Source organism: Ceratocystis lukuohia, assembly GCF_044167205.1.
Source record: "Ceratocystis lukuohia strain C4212 chromosome Unknown Supercontig4_pilon, whole genome shotgun sequence".
Taxonomy (NCBI): domain Eukaryota; kingdom Fungi; phylum Ascomycota; class Sordariomycetes; order Microascales; family Ceratocystidaceae; genus Ceratocystis; species Ceratocystis lukuohia.
In genome coordinates this window covers 2,065,487-2,084,346 of record NW_027263523.1, presented here as the reverse complement: position 1 = coordinate 2,084,346, position 18,860 = coordinate 2,065,487, and the positions used below count along the sequence as shown (strand labels likewise).

Genomic DNA, 18,860 nt, shown 5'->3' with positions numbered 1-18,860 from the left:
GACCTGGGGAGGCTTAAAGGTGTGTTTTAAGGAAACCATAATCCATTTCGATTAATTTTGTCTTTTTTACTCTTCGGGGACTGTGAGAGAGGCTGTTAGTAAATTTCGTTCAACTATAATTTAGTAGCCGTGTAGATAAGGGAAATGGGTATAACCGTACTGTCTATCTCGCCGTTCTCAATGGCATCGCTGACAACTCTGGGGCTCTTGCCATCAACTTGGCAGCCAACACTGAAGGCAGTACCAAGAATCTCTTTAACAGTACCCTTGAGATCCTTGGAGAAAGACTTGTGTCTCATTTGTCTCGCAATATCAATAATCTCCTCAAGGCTAACAGACTTGTTGTGCTTGATGTTCTTTTCCTTCTTGCGATCCCGCGGGGGTTCCTTCAGGGCACGGATAACAAGCGCGGAGGCAGTGGGGACGACAGACACAGCAGCCTGACGATTCTGGATGGTGAGACGGACGGTCACGCGGAGGCCCTTCTATGAGGTTGTTAGAGATCAATCACTTTAACGCGTTGTGTGGCCGTAGGGAGTTCTCATTTAATTCATACCCAGTCACCAGTCGCCTTGGCAATGTCTTCACCAATCTTCTTGGGAGAAAGACCAAGAGGACCAATCTTAGGGGCAAGAGCCGAAGAGGCACCGACCTCACCTCCAGTGGCCCGGAGGTGGCTATCAGAGTTTTGTTAGTTATCAAAATTAGACGATGATGTTCTTAAGCTTTGCGGGCTTGGGTTCGGGCGAGAGAATCGAGGGAGTTGACAAACATGATCTTGATCTCGTTAGGGTCGAACTTCTTGGCTATTTCATGGTAAGTGTGGTTAGTAGTTGACAAAATATGAATTAAGCGGTGATATGATCAGCACTTACCCATTGTGCTGAATTTTGCGACTGATGATTGAGCCTCAAATGATTCAATATTGCTAGAGGAATCAACAGAAGTAGAGATAGGAAATATGAATAAGATTGTGTGGGCTGAATTTTTGGCATTCGCAATCGATAAGCGAGTAGCCCTAGATACACGCACTGAGGCTGAAGGGCGTGCTAAGCCACATTATGCTCAGGGCTGTGGCTGACGGATTATGTAACCTTATGCTGAAATACCTACTAATAATGTCTAATATGCATCCTGTGCTCCTCCTCCTCGATAAGGCGAAAGATAAGGCGTGGGGCAGGTGTGTGAGAAAGCGTTTAACTGTCCTTTATGTTTACATGGGAACAAACATCCTTGTCTGGAGTTTGTGTAGGCAACACTTGAACTTGCTGTAACTTGACTCTTGATACCATCGTTGATTGAAAGTTGTTACTTCCCGGAATTGTCGCAATTTTTTCTTCTTTTTTCTTGTTTTCTCAAAACTCTCGACAGTTTTAATAACAATCTCATTTTTGGCTTCTAGTCCTTTTGTCGTCATGGATTACGAGTCGTTGAAGGAGCATTGGAGCAACGAAGAGGATCGTGATGGTGTTCGTCTAAGTTGGAACGTGCTACCTAGCACTCGCATGGTAAGCTCGCGATTATCGGCCGACATGCTTTAATCAGCTCTTTTGGACTTACATTGGTGACAGGAAGCTTCTCGTCTTGTTGTTCCTATAGGTGCAGTTTATACTCCTCTAAAAGAGAAGCCAGAAACCCCTCTTCTTCAATTTGAACCTTTGACTTGTAAACAGCCTTGCCGAGCTGTTCTGAATCCTTTCTGGTACGTTATTGACCAATATGTTCGCAAATGAAAAGAATTCTGGCACTTGAATACTGATGTAAAGAAAATCAATAGCACTGTTGATACAAGAGCACGCGTTTGGGTGTGCCCATTTTGTCTTTCACGCAACCAGCTTCCATCGCATTATAAAGATATCACTCGGGATGCTATTCCCCCGGAACTGCATCATGCAAACACTACAATTGAATACCGCCTGTCACGACCGGCACCCGCTCCCCCGATCTTTCTCTATCTGGTTGACTTATGCCAGGAAGAAGAAGATCTTGCTGCGCTTAAAGAATCCCTTATCATGAGCCTTGGGCTTCTTCCGCCTAACTCCCTAGTTGGTCTGATTACTTTTGGAACTATGGTATGTCCGTTTTACGGTATAATTCGCTGATAATATAAAAACTAACGCATCATATCATTTTAAAAGACCCAAGTTCACGAAATCGGCTACACAGAATGTGCAAAGTCCTATGTCTTCCGCGGAAATAAGGACTACACTGCTAAGCAAGTCCAGGAAATGCTGGGACTTAACTCGCCTAGTGGTCGTGTAGGAGTTGCGCCTTCTCAACCTGGACGCCCTGCACCTATGGCCCCATCATCCCGGTTTCTTATGCCTGTTGAGCAGTGTGAATTCCATCTTACAAAGGCATTGGAGCAGCTGCAGCGCGATCCTTGGCCCGTCGCCAATGATCGCAGAAGCCTCCGTTGTACCGGCGTTGCGCTCAGTGTTGCAATTGGCTTACTCGAAACTTCATTCCAAAATGCCGGTGGAAGAATTATGCTTTTTGCTGCTGGCCCAGCTACAGAGGGACCTGGCATGGTTGTTGGTCCCGAGTTAAGAGAAACTGTCCGTTCTCATCATGACATCGACCGTGATAATGTTAAATATTACAAGAAGGCTATCAAGGTAATTTCGATTTTCTTTGTCGACTGGGGATTTACAATACGGCTAGCTAATCATCTATCTAGTTTTACGACTCCTTGGCTAAACGCTCGGCTCATAATGGCCACATCATCGATGTCTTCGCAGGATGTTTGGATCAAGTTGGCCTTCTTGAAATGAAGGGGCTCTGCAACAATACAGGCGGCCATATCATCCTTACCGATAGCTTCACATCTTCTATGTTCAAGCAGTCATTTGCAAGAGTCTTCGAAAAGGACGGAGACAATAACTTCCTCATGGGCTTTAATGCTGTATTGGAGGTTCTTACGACTAAAGAGTTGAAGGTTACTGGCTTGATCGGACATGCGATATCATTGAACAAGAAATCCAGCTCTGTTGGCGAGACTGAATGTGGCATTGGCAACACTTGCTCTTGGAAAATGTGTGGTATCGATCCGACATCCAGTTATGGTATTTATTTTGAGATCGCCAATCAGAACAATGCTCCTGTTCACCAACAACCCCAGCAAGGCCTCATTCAGTTTTTGACCTATTATCAACACTCATCCGGTCAATATCATCTGAGAGTCACTACCATTTCCCGGAAGTTAAGTGGCCCGGCTGGAGATCCCGCAATCGGCCAATCCTTTGACCAGGAGGCTGCCGCTGTATTGATGTCAAGAATTGCCATCTTCAAGGCAGAAGTTGATGATGGACCTGATGTGCTACGATGGGTAGATCGTATGCTTATTCGACTTTGCTCCCGATTTGCTGATTACCGCAAAGATGATCCAAGCTCTTTCAGGTTAGATAAGAACTTTACTCTCTATCCACAGTTTATGTTCCATCTACGCCGCAGTCAGTTCTTGCAGGTCTTCAATAATTCGCCGGATGAAACTGCTTTCTACCGCCATGTTCTGAATCATGAGGATGTGAGCAACTCGCTAGTGATGATCCAGCCGACGTTGGACTCTTACACATTCGACCAAGACGGCGCACGGCCTGTTTTGCTGGATTCGTCATCAATCCAGCCTACTCATGTTTTGCTTCTTGACACATTTTTCCATATCCTAATTTTCCATGGAGAGACCATTGCAGAATGGCGTAAGGCTGGGTACCAGGATCAGGAAGGATATGAAAACTTTGCTGCTCTCTTAGAGCAACCTAAAGAAGACGCGCGGGTAAGCTCATAGAGGACTTCTCATTTTGAAATTTGGATGACAAGTTTGCTAACTATTTATACAGGATTTAATCACTGATCGGTTCCCACTTCCCCGATTCATTGTGTGTGATGCAGGAGGCTCTCAGGCACGCTTCCTTTTATCAAAACTCAACCCTTCAACAACTCATACATCAAGCTCATATGGTGGTGTTGGTGCACAAAATGCACAAACTATTTTTACAGATGACGTTTCTCTGCAGTTCTTCATGGAACATTTAATGAAGTAAGTTTGTGATATTTCAAAACTGGACAAAGTGCAAATACTAACTTATAAATTAGACTTGCTGTAAGCAGTACTAATTAGCCAGGAGGCTATCAGGTAGACTGATCAGGCTTGTGTAGTGAATGAAAGTTTTTCAATAAATTGAAAAGAGAAATGGCATTTAAAGGTGTTCATCTTTTCCACATTGTTCACATTAAAGTGATGAAGAACAAATTATTGTTCCTATTGAAAATCTCATTTGGTAGTTTATGTTAAACAGCAAGATTCCCACTGTTAGGATGTAATACAGGTAGAGTTGTAGAAGATGTTATAGGCTAGGTGTAATGATCTATGGATCATGTATGGTTCAGGCCCTGCCTGTTGCTGGTGCTTGACATTGATTGCTCAATGAAAATACTGTAAAGCATTTTATTTGGAAAAATCTAAAGAAAGAAAGAAGAAAGAAGAAAACTAAAACTAAGTGCCTTTTGTCCTATTTGTATTTCTTGCTTCCATCTAGCAGAGATTTCTCTACACCATTTATCATCCATGGTCACTAGTTGTCATGGGTTGGATACAAGATCTTCATTGTAGCTGGTTCAGAGGTTCAAAGAACATGTATTAAGGATGAAAGGGAATAACTAGCTAGACTATACTGGCAGGAGAGGGGCTCTTTATAGGTGGACTCTGTGTAGTGGGGTCTTGCATGGACTAAGGGCATTGCCCTAACACATACAGGTATAGCCCTTATATCAGCCTCTCCTCTTCCTCCTTCATTTCACTTCTTAGTGTGTTGAATATATGTCCTCCTATGTCTTCAATGAGGAGTATCTTCAAGACTACTCATGTTATGGGTGAGGTGCAATGCTATGATTCATATAAGATCTTTATTGATTGATGGGGAGGGAAAGGAGTCTATCTAGAAGGTTGTGCTGGTGAGCAGGGTGAAATACTTCACTTACCCCCTGTGTTTCTGCCCACCTTCACTGCCTTCTATATTCAGTACTAAACTGTAATATCATTCTCCTTCTCCTCCCCTTCCTTCTTCTTCCACTTGCTCTTCAGTTGGCCTATTAGTGTGAGGTAAGTTTCTTTAGGTCTATCATTTTTGGTTATTAGTCCCTATTTCACTTCCCAACTGTATAGGGCTTCTAAATTGTCTTTGATCACATTGTCAATTAGTTTATAAGTTAGTGTTTCAAACCCTTTCCACTTTATCTATACTACCCTCTCTTTCCTCTTTCCAAAAGCATAAAGGATATCATCTATAAGCTATACTTCTTCTCCTTTTTCATTAAAGAGTAGGGTTGTCTTATCAGAGTCTATATTTTGTCCTAGCCATAGGTCTTCTCCTACTAGCTATAGTAGATCTATATGAAATATTAGGTGTATCCCTCTTAGTATATCTAGCTCATAGACTATTAGTACTACTTGCTTTATTACTTTATATTTCATATTGAGCTAGTTGAGTTTATAGTTAGGTTATCTGAGTTTTATATTCTTCAACTTTAGCTATACTTCTTGTCCTAGTTAGAATATTAGTACTATAGTGTAGTGCTTATTTACTTGTCTTTCCATGTTTTATTATATATCTATAGTAATGACTTAGGCCTATTCTATTAATTCTCTAAGTTTAGTCTTGATGGCTTCTACATCTACTATTTTACTCCCTTCTATACTTGTACTGACTTCCTTATATATCTAGATAGGAGTGATATTATAGCTATGAGTAAGAAAGAATAGGCTTACCCTATGTCTTCTTAGCTATAGCCTGTTGTTGAGGGCTATCTATGCTGCTGGGATCCACTTAGCCTAGTCTTATTAGTCTATTGCTATTCTTATATATAGAAAGATCTGAACTTCTTAGTTTACTCACTCAGTTATACTATCTGTCTATAGGTAGTATACTATTGATAGTCTTCTCTTAACCCTAAGGGTTTTATAGAATGTTTTCTATAACTCCCCTACCTATTGAGGACCTCTATTACTAATGATCTATTTAGGTAGTCTATGATGTGTATATACATTAGCTAGGATAGTATTGACTACTATCATGGTTTTTATGTCTTCTAGGGGTACTAAAATGATATTACCTATGAGTCAGTATGTAACTATAGGTAGGTCTGTGAACTTTCTAGGCAGATGTATTATGAAATCTATAGAAATTCCTTGCTATAGCTAGGATAGAACTAGTAGAGGTGTCAATAACCTATGGATTTTCTCTCTCTAGGGTTTTATTCTACTACACTAATTGTAATTTCTCAGTAGTCATTTGATGTCTTCTATCATCTTTAGCTAGAAAAACTATCTATAGAGTGCTACTATTGTTATATCCCTGCCCCTATGTCCTGATATTAGGTCAATGTGATGCCTCTTGAGTAGTTCCCCTTTTAGCTCTTTATAGTCTAGTGTCTATATTACATGTCAGTGGTATATAATGCCATCTCTCACTGAATAGTCTAATGCTTATGCTAAGCCTAGAGGGACTAGTTGTTATAGGCTGGGCACCTATGAGAAGGTTGAGCAAGGGTACAGGAAAGGATCACATGAAGGGGAGACATGTCCTTGGCAAATCCTCACAATACTTAAAGAGGGGGAACACTCTAGTTTTTACTTCTTTCTCTTCTTTCTCTTTTCTCATTAGTTTATTTAACAATAAAATGCTTTAAGGTATACTTCTTGAGACATCAATAGCTAGCACTGGCAACAGGAGTAATGGAAGCTGAGGCATAGAAGGTCCTTGACAATAGGTTCAAAGACCTAGGATATATAGATGCTATACATATAAAGCTGAACACCCTGAAGCAGAAAGGAGACATATATGAAGTTTATGTCTAGGACTTTGTTGCCAGTGCTAGCTATTGATGTCTCAAGAAGTATACCTTAAAGTGTTTTATTGTTAAATAAACTAATGAGAAAAGAGAAAGAAGAGAAAGAAGTAAAAACTAGAGTGTTCCCCCTCTTTAAGTATTGTGAGGATTTGCCAAGGACACATCTCCCCTTCACATGATCCTTTCCTGTACCCTTTGTTATAGGCTGGGCGCCTATGAGAAGGTTGAGCAAGGGTATAGGAAAGGATCATGTGAAGGGGAGATATGTCCTTGGCAAATCCTCACAATACTTAAAGAGGGGGAACACTCTAGTTTTTACTTCTTTCTCTTCTTTCTCTTTTCTCATTAGTTTATTTAACAATAAAACACTTTAAGGTATACTTCTTGAGACATCAATAGCTAGCACTGGTAATAATTGTTAAATAAACTCACTTTCTTATTATACAGTGTTTTAACATCCACTTTTATCTCTTTGATCATTTACCTCTTTCATACCCCCCCTACACTATGGAAAATAATAACATAGAACTATGCTATGATAGCTCCTAAGACTTGACCTTTTATTCAAGCCAGTCCTAATTTCAAGGACTACCTACTACAATGACAGCTATACCTATAGTAATAGGTGCCCTGACCTTGTAAGCCCCACCTACTAAAACCCTAGAAAACCCACCAGCTCCCTAGCCTCCCCACATCATCTATATACAACTGTGTCCCTAGCAAGTACTCCCACTATTATATATATTTGAAGGAGACTGTAAAAAGTACCTAGACTAGTGCCTAGACATAGCAAATAAGATCCTCATAGATAGGGAAGCTATAGGCATACCTTTAGTACAACTTATTTACATTGTCTCTTACCTATAAGGAACTGCTAAGGCCAGCTGCTATGAGTTCACCATAAGGCTCCAGAGTGAACCCAACCCATAGGTAGTAAAATTGTTTGAATACCTAGACAAGGTCTACAAGGACCTAGCCATACAGGACTATCACCTAACTATATTGTAAACCCCCTAAGGCAACACCCTATTCTAAGAGTTCTTCCCTATGTTTAAGGGTCACCTCTTATAGGCTAGAGGTCTAGTCTAGTATGAGGATATGAAGATTACCTAGCTGACAAACATTATGAACCTAGACCTATACACCCTTATATCACTAATAGGAATAGAGGGCCTGACCTTTGACTAATACTATGATTTAGTAATGCATTATTCAATGAACCCTAGAGGCCTGAAAATAGTCACTAGGAGCAGTTGGCCTCTACCCCCTACTATAGCCAATAGAGAACTGATAGACTGGATGTACTCTTATCTAGCACATTCCATATGACCTACCCATGACTCATTTAGAAAGAAGTTTCCTACTGATCAGGAACTTAAAGGAAAATAGGTAAAATAGGTATCAGTAGAAGAAATTATAGCCTGAAGAGCTGCTAAAGTGTATTTGTACTACACCTGCCCTAGGTGTAGCACCTCTAGATGCCCCTTGTCAGCAGTGATCAACCCATCTAGACACACTAGGGCAAAGGTAAACTCTACCTAAGTCTAGTCATAGTGGAAAGCTCTAGAGGTAGAAGACATTATAGAGGACAGAGAGGAATTGAGTGTGAAGGTGGAAAACTAATGTGTATAGCTGAAAAGTGCCTGTCACACAAGACATTAGAATAGGAATAGATGTAGTTTGAAGACAAAATGACTAGCTAGACCTTCTGGACCAGTGTGATCACAAACTCCTGACATATAATCACAGTGTTGATAGATAATGGCTATAACTCCTTTGCTATAATCAATGAAAACACTATTTCCCTCCTGAAACTAAAGTGTATTAAGATAAAACCCTATGCTCTTAAAGGTGTAAATAGAGAGTCAGTCTTAGATATAGTGGTATGCTTAGACTTAGATATCAGCAGTGCCTAGACACATAGAGCATTTGTATATATAGTACTAGGCTAAAGTGAAAAATTAATTCTAGGAACACTATGGATTGAATAGAATAGTGCTATAATCTCCCTAGATAGCAGTATCATAGAACTCCATCTCCCTGGTGTAAGCTATAAGGTTCACCCTATCTCCTAGTACAACAAAGTGAAAAAACCTAAGGCAATCATAGGAGCTGTCATAGTAGCCTAAATACTGAGAGATAGACATAGAGTGTATGAAGGGGAAGAACCAGTGGTTTTCACAGCCACTATTACAGACATTGAGAAAGCTCTATAAGTCAAGAGTAAGACAGACCTAAAAACAAAAGTTCTGCAAATGTACTAGAAACATTTAGGAGTCTTTAAGGACAAGTAAGATGAAGAAATCCCCTACTGCCCAGGAATTAACTTAGAGATCTGCCTAGAGAAAGATGAGAATAGTAAAGAAAAGTGAGCTCCCTAGGGCCCCCTCTATAGCATGTCATAGGATGAACTGCTAGTCCTGAGAAAGACCCTACTAGAACACCTGGACAAAGGATATATATAAGCTAGTTAATCAGCTACTATAGTACTAGTTATATTCACTAAGAAACTAGGAGGGGGTCTATGGTTTTATATAGACTATCATAGGTTAAATACAATCACTATTAAGGATAGATACCCTCTCCCCCTTATATATAAAACCCTCTGCTAAGTAGCTAAAGTATAATAGCTAACTAAACTAGATATATATACTGCTTTCTACTGTATTAGAGTGAAAGAAGGTGATGAGTAGAAAATAGTATTTAAAACATACTATAGCCTCTATGAGTAGAGGGTAATGCCCTTTAGACTTTCAAATAGCTCTATAGTATTCTAATGCTATGTCAACTAGGTACTGAGGAACTATCTTAATAACTTCTATTTAGCATATATAGATGACATTTTGATTTATATAAATAGGATAAAGCAAGAGCACTAAGAGTATGTACTAAAGGTGCTAGCTGAACTAGAGAAAGCTAGGCTCTAACTGGATATAGATAAATATGAGTTCAAGGTTAAGAAAACAAAGTACCTAGGGTTTATTATAGAAGTGGGAAAGGGTGTTAGTATAGACCCTAGAAAAATCAAAGCAATTACCACCTAGGAAGCCCTAAAGACAGTAAAAGGAGTCTGATCCTTCCTTAGATTTATAAACTTCTACTGGACTTTCATTGAAAACTTTATAGAGCTTGCCACCCCCTTAGTAGAGTTGACAGGAAAGAACAAGCCCTTTGTCTGGAGTGAATACTAAGAATAAGCCTTCTAGATGCTAAAGGACCACTTCTGCAATAGAGGTTTACTAGTAGGATAGGACCTAGACCTTGAGGTAGATGTAACTGTTGTAGAGAGTGATACTTCTGGCTTTAGTATTAGAGGATGTCTCTCATAGAATAGACTGCTAGTCACCTTCTTCTCTAGAAAAATAAATGATGCTAAACAAAACTACCCTATATATGATAAAGAATTACTAGGAGTGATAGGCTATTTCAAAGAATAGTATCTAATGCTCTGAGGCCTTATAGGCTTCAACCTCATTATAGACTATAAGAACTTAGAATATTTTGTAAAGAAATAGTTGCTAAATGAAAGACAAGTGAGATGGTCTGAATTCTTATAATCCCTTCCCCCCTTCAAGGTCATACACTACCTAGGATACCTCAATCAAGTAGCTGATACACTTTCCAGGAGAGAACAGGATGAACCAGAAGATCTGAAAGAAGGGTGAGAACTCCAACTGTAGAAACCCCTTTAAGTCAACTATCTCTATGTAATACCTACCCAAGCCCTAAACAACCTATTTGAAAAAGCAGACCTCTAGAACCTATAGGAAAAAGCTATGAAAGAAGACAGGGACATAGAAGCTATTTAGAATACCCTCTGAAATCAAGACTCCACCAAAATGCCTAAAGACATGTGTAGACAACTAGGAGACTTTACTGAGAAAGATAGCTATCTATTCTATAGAAACAGGTTATAGATACCAAGCTCTAAACCCCTGAGAACTAGACTTTTACAGGAAGCCTATGATAGCTGAGTGATAGGCCACCTAGGATGAGATAGCACAATCAAGATCCTATGCTAGCAATTTTATTGGCCAGGCTTAAATTCAGATGCCAGGCAGTTTATATACAACTGTAACATCTATAGCAAAGGAAAAGTCTAGAGACAGAAGAAGTAAGGCATCCTCTAACCCCTCCCTATCCCTGACTGACAATGGAAACAGGTCTCAATAGACTTTATAGGTCCCCTCCTAAAGTATGATAACACAGGTAATGAATATATCATAGTCATCACTAATAGGCTTATAGGAAGTATTACTCTATGAGCCCTACTAAACATCTAGACAGACATAGTTATCACTCACTTCAGTGAATGTCACTATAGCTACTATAGCCTCCCTGATTCCATCATCTCAGACAGAGGACCCTAATTCACAAGTGGTTTTTAGAGACACCTATATAAACTACTAGGGATTGAGTAGAAACTAATAATAGCCTACTATCTATAGTCAAATAGGGGTATAGAGAGGGCAAACCAGGAAATCCAGGCTTATTTACAAGTATTTATCAACTTTACACAGTTAGACTGGGATAAGCTACTCCTATCAGCTATACTAGCTATCAATAACTGGCCATCAGCACTATGAGTAAACATCAGCCCCTTCTTTATAAGCTATAGGTACTATATAGACCTAGTCCAAGTGGCTATTCCAGAAGGAGAGCATAGTGTAGAAGGCTCAAATTATAGATGGGTAGAAGTATTAGTTAAGTGTATAGTAGACACAAATGACCTGATAGCCAGTGCCCTAGCAGTAGCTCAACAATACCTGGAAGACTAACCTCAATGCCCTATAGAGCTATACTAAATTAGGGATCAAGTCTAGCTCACTATGAGGAACCTCTAGATGATAAGAATATCCTATAAGCTAGACTGGTTATACTGTAAGTTCATAGTCATAGGAATACTAACTCCCCTGACAGTGAAACTAGATGTCCCTAAGGAAATACATAATGTATTCCATGTAGACTATATAGAAAAAGCTATAAAAGACCTATTTCCCAGTCAGTAATAAGTGCCAGAGGAACCCCTAGGCATAGTGAATGAAGATGGAGAGGAAGAATGGACAGTGGAGGACATAGTGTGAGCCTGAGGAAAAGGAAGTACTAGAAAAGCCTTGGTAAAGTGGTTGGGTTGGGATGACCCAACATAGGTACCCCTAGACAACATCAAAGACACTGAAGCTTTAGACCACTAGGAAGCTAAATAGGGCCTAATCTCAGAAAATAATAGACTGCCTATAACTAGAGGACATTATCCTAAGAAAGGAGGGGGGTGATGTTATAGGCTAGGTGCCTATGAGAAGGTTGAGCAAGGGTATAGGAAAGGATTATGTGAAGGGGAGATATGTCCTTGGCAAATCCTTGCAATACTTAAAGAGGGGGAACACTCTAGTTTTTACTTCTTTCTCTTCTTTCTCTTTTCTTATTAGTTTATTTAACAATAAAACGCTTTAAGGTATACTTCTTGAGACATCAATAGCTAGCACCGGCAACAAGTTGTATCTGCCTTGAGGTCTAGGTCCTATCCTACTAGTAAACCTCTATAGCAGAAGTAGTCCTTCAGTATCTAGAAGGCTTATTCTTAGTGTTCACTCTAGATAAAGGGCTTATTCTTTCCTATCAACTCTACTAAGGGGGTGGTAAGCTCTATAAAGTTTTCAATGAAAGTCTAGTAGAAGTTTATGAATCTAAGGAAGGATCAGACTCCTTTTACTGTCTTTAGGGCTTCCCAGGTGGTAATTGCTTTGATTTTTCTAGGGTCTATACTAATACCCTTTCCCACTTCTATAATGAACCCTAGGTACTTTGTTTTCTTAACCTCAAACTCATATTTATCTATATCTAGTTAGAGCCTAGCTTTCTCTAGTTCAGCTAGCACCTTTAGTATATACTCTTAGTGCTCTTGCTTTATCCTATTTATATAAATTAAAATATTATCTATATATACTAAATAGAAGTTATTAAGATAGTTCCTTAGTACCTAGTTAACATAGCATTAGAATACTATAGAGCTATTTGAAAGTCTAAAGGGCATTACCCTCTACTCATAGAGGCTATAGTATGTTTTAAATACTATTTTCTACTCATCACCTTCTTTCACTCTAATACAGTAGAAAGCAGTATATATATCTAGTTTAGTTAGCTATTATACTTTAGCTACTTAGCAGAGGGTTTTATATATAAGGGGGAGAGGGTATCTATCCTTAATAGTGATTGTATTTAACCTATGATAGTCTATATAAAACCATAGACCCCCTCCTAGTTTCTTAGTGAATATAACTAGTACTATAGTAGCTGATTAACTAGCTTATATATATCCTTTGTCCAGGTGTTCTAGTAGGGTCTTTCTCAGGACTAGCAGTTCATCCTATGACATGCTATAGAGGGGGCCCTAGGGAGCTCACTTTTCTTTACTATTCTCATCTTTCTCTAGGTGGATCTCTAAGTTGATTCCTAGGTAGTAGGGGATTTCTTCATCTTACTTATCCTCAAAGACTCCTAAATGTTTCTAGTACATTTGTAGAACTTTTGTTTTTAGGTCTGTCTTGCTCTTGACTTATAGGGCTTTCTTGATGTCTACAATGGTAGCTGTGAAAACCACTAGTTCTTCCCCTTCATATACTCTATATCTATCTCTTAGTATTTAGGCTACTATAATAGCTCCTATGATTACCTTAGGTTTTTCCACTTTATTATACTAGGAGATAGGGTAAACCTTATAGCTTATACTAGGGAGATGGAGTTCTATGATACTGCTATCTAGGGAGATTATAGCACTATTCTATTTAATCCATAGTGTTCCTAGAATTAATTTTTCACTTTAGCCTAGTACTATATATGTAAATGCTCTATATGTCTAGGCACTACTAATGTCTAAGTCTAAGTATACCACTATATCTAAGACTAACTCTCTATTTATACCTTTAAGAGTATAGGGTTTTATCTTAATATACTTTAGTTTCAGGAGGGAAACAGTGTTTTCATTGATTATAGTAAAGGAGTTATAGCTATTATCTATCAACACTATGATTGTATATCAGGAGTTTATAATTACACTGGTCTAGAAGGTCTAGCTAGTCATTTTATCTTCAAACTATATCTATTCCTATTCTCATGTCTTATATGACAGGTGCTTTTCAGCTATATACATTAGTTTTCCACCTTTATACTTAATTCCTCTCTGTCCTCTACAATGTCTTCTACCTCTAGAGCTTTCTACTATGACTAGACTTAGGTAGAGTTTACCTTTGCCCTAGTATGTCTAGATAGGTTGATCACTACTGATAAGGGGTATCTAGAGGTATTATACCTAGGGTAGGTATAGTATAAATACACTTTAGTAGCTCTTCAGGCTATAATTTCTTCTACTAATACCTATTTTACCTATTTTCCTTTAAGTTCCTAATTAGTAGGAAACTTCTTTCTAAATGAGTCATAGGTAGGTTATATGGAATATACTAGATAAGAGTATATCTAGTCCATTAGTTCTCTATTAGCTATAGTAGGGGGTAGAGGCTGATTACTCCTAGTGACTATTTTCAGGCCTCTGGGGTTCATTGAATAATACATTGCTAAATCACAGTATTAGTCAAAGGTCAGGCCCTCTATTCCTATTAGTGATATAAGGGTATATAGGTCTAGGTTTATAATATTTATCAGCTAGGTAATCTTCATATCCTTATACTAGACTAGACCTCTAGCCTATGAGAGGTGACCCTTAAACACAGGGAAGAACTCTTAGAACAGGGTATTGCCTTAGGGGGTTTACAATATAGTTAGGTGATAGTCCTGTATAGCTAGGTCCTTATAGACCTTGTCTAGGTGTTTGAACAATTTTGCCACCTATGGGTTAGGTTCACTCTAGAGCCTTATAGTGAACTTATAGCAGCTAGCCTTAGTAGTTCCTTATAGGCAAGAGACAATATAAATAAGTTATACTAAAGGTATACCTATAGCTTCCCTATCTATAAGGATCTTATTTACTATGTCTAGGCACTAGTCTAGGTACTTTTTATAGTCTCCTTCAAATATATATAATAGTAGGAGTACTTGCTAGGGATATAGTTATATATAGATGATCTAGGGAGGCTAGGGAGCTAGTGGGTTTTCTAGGGTTTTAGTAGGTGGGGCTTGTGAGGTCAGGCACCTATTACTATAGGTGTAGCTATCATTATAGTAGGTAGTCCTTGAAATTAGGACTAGCTTGAATAAAAGGTTAAGTCTTAGGAGCTATTATAGTATAGTTCTATATTATTATTTTCCATAGTGTAGGGGGGGTATGAAAGAGGTAAATAATCAAAGAGATAAAAGTAGATATTAAAATACTATATAATAAGAAAGTGAGTTTATTTAACAATTATTACTAGTGCTAGCTATTGATGTCTCAAGAAGTATACCTTAAAGCATTTTATTATTAAATAAACTAATGAGAAAAGAGAAAGAAGAGAAACAAGTAAAAACTAGAGTATTCCCCCTCTTTAAGTATTGTGAGGATTTGCCAAGGACATGTCTCCCCTTCATGTGATCCTTTCCTGTACCCTTGCTCAACCTTCTCATAGGTGCCCAGCCTATAACAGACTTCTACAAACTACTACAGGAGGCTAGAGGACAGGTATAGCCAGAGGAGATTAAGATAGATGCCTTCTATAAGGGACTAGATAGGAAGGTGATATACTATATACTCACTATAGCTCTAGGCAAAACACTAGAGGAAGAAATCAAAATCTATAGATAAGTGTATATAAATATCCTGAGAAATAAAAACCTTAATAAATTCAGTATATATATTAGTAGCCTAAACTAGTATAATAAGATCCTAAGAGAATACAGTGACCTAATAGACATTGACTTGAACTATATATAGTCCTACTCTACCCTGAGACCTAAGACAACACAAAACTCCAGCCCTAGGCTACTAGACAACTATAAGTACAGGGGTAGAGTCATAAAATAGGTCAGTAATAAAGACATGTCTAGAAGACACCAGGCAAATGTCTGCCTATACTATACATGACCTAAATGCTAGGCCAGAGTTTGCCCCCTGAAACCAGTAAGAAGGCCAGCCCCTATTCATACCTAAGTCAATAACACTACAGTTAAGGAATGGAATACACTACTACTGGAAGAAACCTCAGTGGTAGATGATCAGGGAAAAGCCTGAACCCTATATAAAGTCATGAGCAGGGGCACTAAGAGGAGGATCTAACTAAACTTTAGTTAAGAGAATAGAAAGAAACAATAGACTATAGTCTTCTTTTAGTAGAAGTCCCGATTAATGATATGAATATGATAACTATATTAATAGACCCTAGTTCATCTATATATAATATAGTATCTGATTCATTTATAAAATAAGCTTAACTAAAGTACATGCTAATCCTAGTATATATAATGAAAGGAGTAATAGGAAGTAGAGGGGTGATTAAGGAAGTAGCCTATATATCTATTAATATTAAAGGCTATGAAGAAAAAGAAGTGTTTATATATATTATACCTAGCAATGACTACAATGTGACACTTAGGCTGCTATAGATCAAAAAGCAAGGAGCTATCTATATACCCCAAGATGTAAGGCTTCATGAGATACAAGAAGATTCAATTGTATAACAGCTCTGTATTTAAGAAGAACTCAATAAGTTCTAAAAGAAACTAAAGGGAGCTATGCTAATAATAGTGGTCAAGTGGTTTGTATGTACATTAGGAAAGATGCACTTTGGTGGGGGGACTAGGGGAAGATGTAAGGAAAAGGGGCTAGAGAGAGAAAGGGGGGGTGAGGGTAAGGCCTGAACTATACATGATCCATAGATCATTACACAAGAGGATAGAATGATTATCTACTCTAGTAATATAGTGGTTGAAAAACTTAGAGTAAGAGAGGAAAGATTAAAAAAAAAGAATAATAGAAAAATGAAAATAAGTGTAGTCAATAGATAAGTATTCACTGTGATGATGAGAATAGCCAAGAGAAAAGGTAATAATATAACAAAAATCTTCATAGCTAGTATAGAAGATATCAACAAAGCACTGAAGAAGAAACCTGAAACATCACTAGTAGAACTGTGTGAAAGACTGCTAACATAATACATAGACTTATAGGACACCTTTACACACTTAAATGAAGAACTACTACCCCACTGACCCTGGTTAGATATGAAAATAGATCTTCAAGGAGAAAAAGAACTACTATAGTCCCTACTATACCAAATGTCATGAGATGAGCTGTTAGTACTGAGAAAAACCTTGACAGAACTGATAGAAAAAGGGTTCATCTGTCCTAGTAACTCAGTAGGAGGAGCCCCAGTCCTATTCATGAAGAAGCCAGGGGGAGGCCTAAGACTATGTATTGATTATCAAGCACTGAACACTATACTTAAAAAGGACTATTACCTAATACCACTGATCCAAGAAACTCTAAGAGTAATCTTATAAGCTAAGTAGCTCACTAAGTTAGATGTATAAGTAGCTTTCCACTAAGTAAGGATAGTAGAAGGGGATGGGTGGAAGATAGCATTTCATATATAATATAGATCATATGAATTACTGGTTATACTATTTGGTATTACAAATAGAACCTCTGTCTTCTAGTGATTCATCAACTATGTGTTAGATAAGTTCTTAGATAGCTATACCTTAGCCTATATTAACAATATCATTATATACTCTAATAGATCTTTAGAAGACTATAGATAAAAAGTCTATAGTATCCTATAGAAACTTCAATAAGTAGGTCTAAGACTTAACCTTGATAAGTGTGAATTTAAAGTGCAAAAGGTCAAATACTTAGGTGTAATCATCATAGTAGGAAAGGGTATTAAAATAGACTCTGAGAAAGTAGTAGCTATATAAGATTAGTAATAGCCTATAATAGTAAAAGGAGTCTATAGCTTCCTAGGTTTTACTAACTACTACTAAGACTTCATTAAAGACTATATAGAATTGATAGCACTACTAGTAGTACTTATGAAGAAGGACATACTATTCAAGTGGGGTGAAGTAGAGGAAATAGTATTCACTAAGCTGAAGGATGCCTTTGTGAAAGGAGATATACTGGCAAGCTAGGATCCAGAAGTACAAATATAGCTAGAGACTAACACTTCAGGAGTAGGAATAGGCATAGTCTTGAACTAAGGGCCAGAAGTAGTAAAACAACTAATCACCTTCTTCTCTAGAAAGATGACCCCAATGGAAATGAACTATAGTATATATGACAAAGAACTTCTAGTAGTCATAGAGGTAGTAAGAAAGTGGAGAGGAGAACTAAGAGGGCTAGAAAAGTTCACACTACTAATAGACTATAAAAACCTATAATACTTCAGAATAAAGCAACTACTATCTGAAAGGTAAATAAGGTGGATGGAAGAACTGGAGTCACTACTAACATTCACTACAATTCACTATCTAGGAAAATTAGCTATAGTACTAGACATACTATTGAGAAAGGATGAATTCTTTGATAAGGAAGAAAGAGATGAAAGTAGAACTAAATGCCTTTGGAAAGAGAGTTAGGACCTAGGGGAAATGTAATACACTGAGATTATACAATAGTCCATCACAGAAGAATCTACATTGACAGGAGTGGAAACTAGAAACCTATTTGAAACTGACTTAAACTTAGGAGAACTATAGAGCACAGTGATAAATAAAGACTCAAACTATAAGAAAATCATAGAACATATAGAATAAAGAATACAATTCCTATCAACACTAGTGTTGCTGGTGCTAGCTATTGATGTCTCAAGAAGTATACCTTAAAGCATTTTATTGTTAAATAAACTAATGAGAAAAGAGAAAGAAGAGAAAGAAGTAAAAACTAGAGTGTTCCCCCTCTTGAAGTATTGTGAGGATTTGCCAAGGACATGTCTCCCCTTCACATGATCCTTTCCTGTACCCTTGCTCAACCTTCTCATAGGCGCCCAGCCTATAACACCCTGGTCTTATACACTATAGGTAGACTCTAGCTGCTCAGTATATAGCTAACTCTTCCTTCATCACCTACTTCATATACCCTCCCT

The 18,860-nt window shown here is 38.1% G+C and overlaps 2 protein-coding genes across 2 annotated transcripts; one reads left to right on the top strand and one right to left on the bottom strand.

Annotated features, from left to right (window-relative positions):
* Nucleotides 1-66: 66 nt before the first annotated feature.
* HOO65_040495 (60S ribosomal uL11 domain-containing protein) lies at nucleotides 67-879 on the bottom strand (the record flags this gene model as incomplete). The annotated part of the gene is made up of 5 exons (XM_071003004.1): nucleotides 67-113; nucleotides 161-485; nucleotides 557-677; nucleotides 773-806; nucleotides 876-879. 5 exons carry the CDS (start codon nucleotides 877-879, stop codon nucleotides 67-69), a joined length of 531 nt encoding a protein of 176 aa, XP_070859338.1.
* Nucleotides 880-1,415: 536 nt separating this feature from the next.
* On the top strand, nucleotides 1,416-4,120 carry HOO65_040494 (Protein transport protein SEC23; the record flags this gene model as incomplete). Its single annotated transcript, XM_071002590.1, has 7 exons — nucleotides 1,416-1,508; nucleotides 1,572-1,702; nucleotides 1,778-2,072; nucleotides 2,139-2,618; nucleotides 2,681-3,775; nucleotides 3,840-4,039; nucleotides 4,096-4,120. The coding sequence occupies 7 exons, from the start codon at nucleotides 1,416-1,418 to the stop codon at nucleotides 4,118-4,120; spliced, it is 2,319 nt and encodes a 772-aa protein (XP_070859337.1).
* Nucleotides 4,121-18,860: the final 14,740 nt, after the last annotated feature.